The sequence below is a fragment of the Ovis canadensis genome, chromosome 2 (assembly GCF_042477335.2).
Source record: "Ovis canadensis isolate MfBH-ARS-UI-01 breed Bighorn chromosome 2, ARS-UI_OviCan_v2, whole genome shotgun sequence".
Lineage (NCBI taxonomy): Eukaryota > Metazoa > Chordata > Mammalia > Artiodactyla > Bovidae > Ovis > Ovis canadensis.
In genome coordinates, this window is record NC_091246.1 from 10,645,094 (window position 1) to 10,652,697 (window position 7,604).

Below are 7,604 nucleotides of genomic sequence, written 5' to 3' on the forward strand. Positions count from 1 at the left end.
GGAGGTCAGTTAAAGTATCCAGTTGAAAATCTTCCACTCAGAGATGAGGAAGGCAGTCTTGGTGGCGACCGTTCATATGTCTGTGTGACTAGGGTCATCAGACCCTTCCTCCCGTTTTTCATCATATTCTTGACCTAATTAGGAACAAGGCAAGTGACCTTGTTGGGAAAGAGGAGATGGAGCGGTGAGTTGGGACTGAGCGATGAGGAAGTGGAGTGCTCTGGGTCAGCAGGCCTGGGGTGTGGGTGGAGGGGTGTGGATGTCAGCAGGCCGACGTGAGGTTGACACTTAAAGCTTTGGATGCTTCTCCTCCTCCTGGGCTTCCTGACCTTCACCTGGAAGTCCAGGTTCCCAGGCCACAGCCACAGCCTGTTCGTTTTTGCAGTGTTCAGCCCTCCAGGCCCAAGTCGCATCCCTGAGAGAGCAAAATGCACAGCACATCAAAGACCTAGAGAGCAAGGCCCAGATATCTGGGGTCGAAGCCACTGCTGCTGACCCCTCAGAAAAGGTGAGCTAGCGTTTCAGAGAAGTGAACTGCGTCCTATAGGGCGGTCGCGTATGCATAGCAGGCCTTCAGAAAGGATTTTTGTCATCAGTGTGTTGTGTCGTTAGCTTGTTTTCCGATCCACCACCATCTGACTTGCTGCTGCTGCTAAGTCGCTGCAGTCGTGTCTGACTCTGTGCGACCCCACAGACGGCAGCCCACCAGGCTCCGCCATCCCTGGGATTCTCCAGGCAAGAACACTGGAGTGGGTTGCCATTTCCTTCTCCAGTGCATGAAAGTGAATTGGTCGTGTCCGACTCTTAGTGACCCCATGGACCACAGCCTACCGTGCTCCTCCATCCATGGGATTTTCCAGGCGAGAGTACTGGAGTGGGGTGCCGTCACCTTCTCCGACCATCTGACTTAAATCAGAGTTAACCCATTGGAACCTGTCTCTTTGGTGGCAAACCCAAAGAGCCCCATGCTGAGGTCTTGACAGTTAAGGGAAATGTTTCTAAGTCACAGGAGAGGAGTGGGGAGCGTGCCAGCGTCTTCTGGCCACTAATCCTCGTAGCCTGTGGCAGCTCCAGGGGTGGCCTCAGTGGGAGGGTGGCGTCGGTGAGCCGTCTTTGAGAGTCTTAAGCACACAAGCCACAGCTTACCCGTCCTCGCTATAGCCCTTCTGCCAAGTGCTGCTGATTATTCAACATTGTCCCCTCCACAGTGTCAGCCTTCGGTGTCTCAGTTCCTGACCAGCTATGTCCCACTGCAGAGTCCTAAGAGGGCTTCATTTAAGCCTTCCAGACCTCTCTCTGGAATCTATTTATTTAACATCCAATTTATTTGGCCGTGCTGAGTCTTTTTTGTGGCATGTGGTATCTCATTCCCTGACTGGGAAGGGAACCTGAGCCCTCTGTGTTGGGAGCCCAGTCTTAGCTACTGAACCGCCGGAGAGAAGCCCCTCTCTGGAATTTACGTGCATCCCTTAGTCGCTTGACTTTGGCAGCATACATTTTGATCTTGTTTCTCTCTCCTCACGTGGTCGTGCAGGTCAAGAAGATTATGAACCAGGTGTTTCACTCCTTGCGGGGAGAGTTTGAGCTGGAGGAGTCTTACAAAGGCAGGGCTATTCTGGGGACCATCATGAACACCATCAAGGTACAGCCAGCTGTCATTTGTGTTATTGAGATGGGTATCTCATTGCTTAAGTGCCGTCCAAAGGATCCTGAGTGAAAAATTATTCAAGATTGTTGACCAGTAACTAGGATGTCTGTACAGATATGGGCAGCCTCTTTTGAGAGGAAGAAACAAAGGCATTTGTACTGAAAAATAACAGAACAGCAGAGTTACTTGAATTCAACGACCAATTGTGTTAATAGAGACTGAAGAACTGGGAGTGCCTCCGTTTCTGGTCAGTGATCCTCTCCTCCTTCTTGGCTTTTGAACAGATGGTGACCCTTCAGCTGTTAAACCAACACGAGCAAGAGAAAGGAGAGAGCAGCAATGAAGAGGAAGAGGAAGAGGTCGAGGCGCAACCTCGGAGCCCTTCAGGACAGTCTCAGGCACCCCTGGACGGGGAGAGGCGGGAGCCCCCTGCAGTGCTGTCAGAGCGGGTGGTCCAGGAAGATGCCCCGCCGTCTCCTCAGGGCTGTCCCACCCCCCAGGATGACGCACAGAGAAGGGAAGGGGAGCCCTCAGAAACAGAGGCGAGCTTAGAGATAAAAGAACATTCGGCCCCTCCCGAACTGGCTTGCCTCCCCTCACGAAGAGCTCTGGGACCCCCAACTTCAGTTCCCCCCAGGCCTCCAGGCCCCGTAGCTGTGGACTCTGAGGGCGAGGAAGCATTGGGAGATGCCCGTGTCAGGGAGGAAGAAAGCTCCATGAGACTGTCCCCGACCTCAGACCCCGAGAAGGTGGACCCACTGGCTGTGGGACCTGAACGTCCAGGAGGAGAGCCTCAGCCTCCAGAGCTCCAGGAAGACAGGGATGCCACAAGCTCGGCTGCTCCCTCCCAGGAACCGTGCAGCCCAGAGGCAACCCCGGCAGCCTCAGGAGCAGCACCTGCATCTGAACACTGTTCTCAGCATCCCAGGTGTGTCCCTGAGCAGCTTCAGGAGCAGGCGGCTGCCTGTGGAGGTTGTCTCCAGTTTTTCCAGGATGAGTGATTCATCCTCAGAGACTGGCTGGCTGGCTGAATCACTCATTCATTCACGTATTTACTCGGTGCCAGCCGTGCAGTAGGCTCTGTGGGAGTGTGGGAGGTAAGGTGGAGTTGGTTTTTGACTTGAAGAGCTTACAGTCTATTAGGGAAGACAAACAAATGCTTATACAGTTGACCTTGAACAACACAGGAGTTAAGGGTGCTGACCCTGTGTGTGTAACTTTACAATTGGCTCATCTCCAGACTCAAGAAGTCAGACACGACTTAGCGACTGAACACCCCCATACTCACCCAAGTGCAAATTGTGTTTATTGAGAAAAGTCTACATATCACTGGGCCTGCATGGGTCAAACCTGTATTCTTCAGGAGTCAACTGTATGTTATAAATGCATGATAAATGCTTTCTAAAAAAAAAAAAGAATCAGGGTTATAATAGAGAATAAAGGGGGACTTATTCTACTTTCAGTCGGGTGACTAGGGAAGGATTCCGAGAAGGTGACATGTAAACTGAGACCTGAAGGATGGATAGGAGCCTTCTCTGCCAAGAGTGGGCAGGAGCGTTTGCAGAAAGCAAGGCCAGCACACGCAAGGCCCTGCGGTAGGAGGGGCGCGACGCAGTCCAGGAAGAAGGCACAGTGGGTGGGAGAACAGTGGTGTATGCCGAGGTTGGAGAACTCAGTAGGAGCCAAGGGATGTGAGATTTTGTTGTCACTGTTAGAAGTTTGGACTTTAAGTGCAGTGAGCAGCTTTTAAGGGGATTTAAGCACAGGAGTGATGTGACTGATTTACTGGCTTTAAAAGATTGCTCTGGCTGTGGGTTATGGAGGGAGTCAAGAGTGCTGGGGGTGAGTGTGGAGAAGCGGGGGATTCCTGGGCAGTCACCGCAGCTGTTGGATATTTAGCCCAGTGCCCTGTGGGCACTGTGGCCTGGGGCAGGAACATTTTCCTATGACTTGATTTTCCTGATTTTGCTTTCAGCCTCTCTGAGGATGAAGAGGATGAACTGTTTAAAGGGGCAGCTCTGAAAGTTCCAAAGCCCAAAGCACAGGCTGAGGAGGAGGATGAAGACGAAGTGGTAAGGAACTCCCAGGCCCTGCCAAGTCCCCACGCCGCCTGGGGGCCCCTCCCCGCTGGCTGTGAGAAGAGGAAGGGGGTCTGCTGGTGGCCCACCCCCGGGCTCTGTGTTCAGGGCCCTGTGCGAGCAGGCTTGGGGCTGGGAGGGAGCGGCTCTGTAAGCCTGGTGGGGATGGGCACATACCACTCTATTCTTGAAAAAGGACCATGGTCTCCATTCATGCAGCAGTAATTTCTACTTGAAGAAAGTTGGGCTGCTTAGTCCCGTATTAGAATGCTAAAGCCTCAGGTTTCCAGACCTCAATGCGGCTAAGGTGTTTTATTTTAGAACTGGAAAGGACTTTGAAGGTCTTCTTGTCTGTCGTCTGTATTCATAGACAGACTGAGGTTCAGAAGGATGATTTACCTAAAGCCACCGAGTGAGTTAATGGTACAGCTAGGACTCAAACCCCAGACTCCTACTCAGACCACCTGTTTCTAAGCATTTTCTGCTTCATCAGCCTGCTCTCCACCTGCTGCCTTGTTTTGTTATCACAATATCCCTGGGCAGAGAATGGGTTAAGTGCTGAGAGTGTAGGGCTTCCCTGGTGGCTCAGTGACAAAGAATCCACCTGCCAGTCCAGGAGACACAGGGTACACAGGTTCGATCCGGGGGTTGGGAAGATTCCTCTGGAGTAGTAAATGGCAACCCACTCCAGTAATTTTGCCTGGGAAATCCCCGGCAGGCCACAGTCAATGGGGCCCCAAAGAGTCAGACACAACTTAGTAAGTAAACCAACAGCAGCAACAACTGATAGGGTAGCCTCACTTTACAGAACTCCAAAGTTAGGCCAGAAAGGTGATCTGCTGACTAAGCCTGGATCAGAACCCCGTTTCTTGCATTCGTGGTCCCCGTTGTGCTAAGTTACAAGCATTCTTGGCTCTCTAGGACGTTTGACTGTTGTGATAATTTCACTAGGGTAAAATGTGGGTGGCGAACACAGATCAGAGTCAGGCTGTCCATCCCAGGAACAGAAATATGAGGTGAATGTGGGCAGATTTTCTCCCCTTTTGTATCCACCAAAATGGATTCTGCTTTTTGCCAAGACCTTGGGAAAACAGCTGTGGCAGAGCTGGGATCCGGCTCCTATGTACAAAAACTCTTTCTCTCTTGCTTGTGTTTCCCGGGAAAGCGCACTGGTTCCTCCCACTGGCCTTTCTTCCCAAGAATTACATTTTCATTTGAGAGTTCTGAATATGAACAAAAAGCCAATTGAATATCTCAAGTGACTGTCCTATATATGGATGGAGTTTTTTTACTTTAGCAGAACATTATTGGTGTTAATACTAATATCATCAAGTTAATGTCTATTTTTTGGGTACTCTGAAAACTATAGACATTTAATCTTCTGCCAGTTCAGTGAAGTGTAGGCACTTTTATTCCATTTTGTAGAAAGAAGGCCACGGCTCTGGAACATTAAATAGGTGGTCCAGGGTCACATAGCTGGCAGATGCACACCAGAACCTCAGCTGGAACAAAACAGAGGCAGTGAGCCACATTTTAAGGTCCCATACCGTCAGAGTTTAGAGATCACTTCACGGATGCCCAGGGAGAGGTTCGAGGTCTGTTGGTTGGGGGTGGAGATGGCATTAGCCCAGGGACTTCCAATCATATCACACCGCCTTCCTTTGGCTGGCCCTGGGAAGTCCGATCCTGGGCCAGAGTAGTTCACCAGAGCAGAAGGTACCTTACTTAGTAGAGAACACTCAGGAGTACCTATCTTCAGCGTCAGTCCCAGCAACCCATAGGATTTTCCCTGCCAGTCTAGAGGGAAAAGGCCAGAGGCTCAAGTCACGAAAAGGGGGTAGAATTTCTTCTGGCTCGTTAATCCCCCTTATTCTCCTGCCTGATGGGAGGGACGGAGGGCCAGTGAGACCAGGGATATGAACCTATGTTCTTGGGTTTTCTTCATCTTGGGATTCTCTACTTGGTAGGGTGGCCAAGACTTTAAATTCTACTCTCTCTCGAATGGTGGGCCCACGTCCAGAGCCAGGCAGGCTACTGCAGGCCACAAAGGCGTTTTTTCAGATGTGACTGTACTCTTCCCAGCTTCCTTCTTCCTGTGTCCTCTGCCCTGAGGGCGGTTCTGCTTCTCTGTTTCCTTATCCTGCTCCCCCTTCCTTTTCCCACACGAAATGTGTAAGTTACCACATGCGAGAAAACCTGTCCAATCAATACATGTGTTTCTCAAATAAATGACGAAACGAGCCAAACAAAGTTGGTCTTCTTGTCTCCGTGTTGAAAGATTGCCGCCCTTCTCTGACTGCTTGTCTCAGCTTTTCTGGAAGCCTGGGGTTTGTTGGCCTCAGGGTTCGTCCCTTCAGTTAAACCCTCACCAGCAGTCTCCTTTCCCACCTGGAGCCGGGAAAGATGCTGGTAGCTTCATCTTGCACAGGCGGGAAGTCCATCTGATGCAGGGACAAGGGAGGACTGACTACTCTTTCCTGTCTTGTCAGAGCATGAAGGGACGCCCGCCCCCAACACCCCTTTTTGGAGATGATGACGATGATGATGACATTGACTGGCTGGGATGAAGACCCAGGAAACCGGTGCAAAGGTTTCTCTACCAACCCTTCCCTAGGCACAATTTTGCACAGCCAGCGCTGGCTTTAGATGAGCCACGGGGTGAGGTGAAGGTGAGCACGCTGAGGACAGTAGTTCCGATGCCTGAGCTGACCCACCTCCGAGCCCCTGCCTGACCAGGTGAAGCAGCGTGGGACCCTGTCTTCGGAACCCTGGGGTTGGCAGCAGCCCACCCTGGTCCTGCCTTAGAGTACTCCATGAAGAAAGGGCTGGGGGGCTCCCCTCCAGCAAGGCCCTGTGAGTCCTGCCCTCTCCCACGCCTTCTGTTCTCTGAACTCCCAGACTGACCTGCCTCTCAGTGCTCCCTGTGTCCCAAGGCATCACATACTATACTTTCTGTGGTGAGGTCTCCCTGGCAGAACTGGTAGAGGGTAAAGTACCCCATCTAAGCCCAGTTACCAGCCTTGCCTGCAGTCCTGGGACGTGTATCTTTTCTCTGCCTTAAATCTGATATAAGAGGTCAATGAATATTTGAAATTAACAAAACAGAAATAAATGTCTGCAATGAAACCTGACTCAAGCTTTTGGGGTGAAATCAAATCTGGTTCCGAGAGCAGTCTGTACCCTCTGGGAATGTGAGGGTAGGGGTTGTAACAGATCTGGGTTGGTTAACATGCGTGAAAGCACTGTGACATGCTTCCTTTGGTACTTAACCCTGGAACTGTTAGGCTTTCCAAGCACTATCCCAGCATCCCAACCACTCTTGGGCTCAGGGCAGCAGGGTTAGGACCAGTCCTGTCGTCCACTGACTCCTGTGGGTTCTACACCCTACGAAGCCAGGCAGAGAAGATGGGGAGGGTCCCTGTGTTGTTGTCCATCATGGATGGCACCTGAGAGCCTGAGTCTTCAGTTGAAGAGCAGCTTCCATTTCCTCTGATTTCAGGCCCAGGGCTAATGCAGGAAACAGTAGTGAGAAAATATTCATGGTCATTTTACTTATTTTAGCATTTTCCAAAGACCATGTAAGCAGTCTTTAAAAAGTAGAATGACTTTAATAAAAATGTTCCCTGATTTTAAATGTTTATAAGAACCCAGATTCCACTCCATCTCACCTGCCAATCAGACGTATCCTTTCTGATGATAGCTTTGAGCCTGTCTTCCATCTGTGGGCCTGGGAGGCATAAGAACTACCATTTACTAAACTCTATTATTTAACAACTAGGTGCTGTTGTGGGGCACTTTACCCAGACTGTCTCATCTCAGCGGCCCTCACAGAAGATATTTATCCTTTAATAGAGGAGATTGAGGCTTAGAGAGGTAAA

General features: G+C 50.8%; 1 protein-coding gene across 4 annotated transcripts in view; it reads left to right on the forward strand.

The window, feature by feature from the left end:
• The window catches only part of FKBP15 (FKBP prolyl isomerase family member 15), a 62,157-nt gene extending 55,300 nt beyond the window's left edge, over positions 1–6,857 (forward strand). For 2 of the 4 annotated variants that reach the window (XM_069575398.1, XM_069575399.1), the window contains exons 24-28: positions 386–508; positions 1,535–1,642; positions 1,933–2,576; positions 3,624–3,720; positions 6,216–6,857. In XM_069575398.1, the coding sequence (XP_069431499.1) occupies positions 386–508; positions 1,535–1,642; positions 1,933–2,576; positions 3,624–3,720; positions 6,216–6,293 (1,050 nt within the window). In that variant the 3' untranslated portion in view covers positions 6,294–6,857. The remainder of the gene's footprint in view (positions 1–385; positions 509–1,534; positions 1,643–1,932; positions 2,577–3,623; positions 3,721–6,215) is intronic. The other 2 variants (XM_069575400.1, XM_069575401.1) reach the window with 1 other exon arrangement.
• The last annotated feature ends 747 nt before the right edge of the window (positions 6,858–7,604 follow it).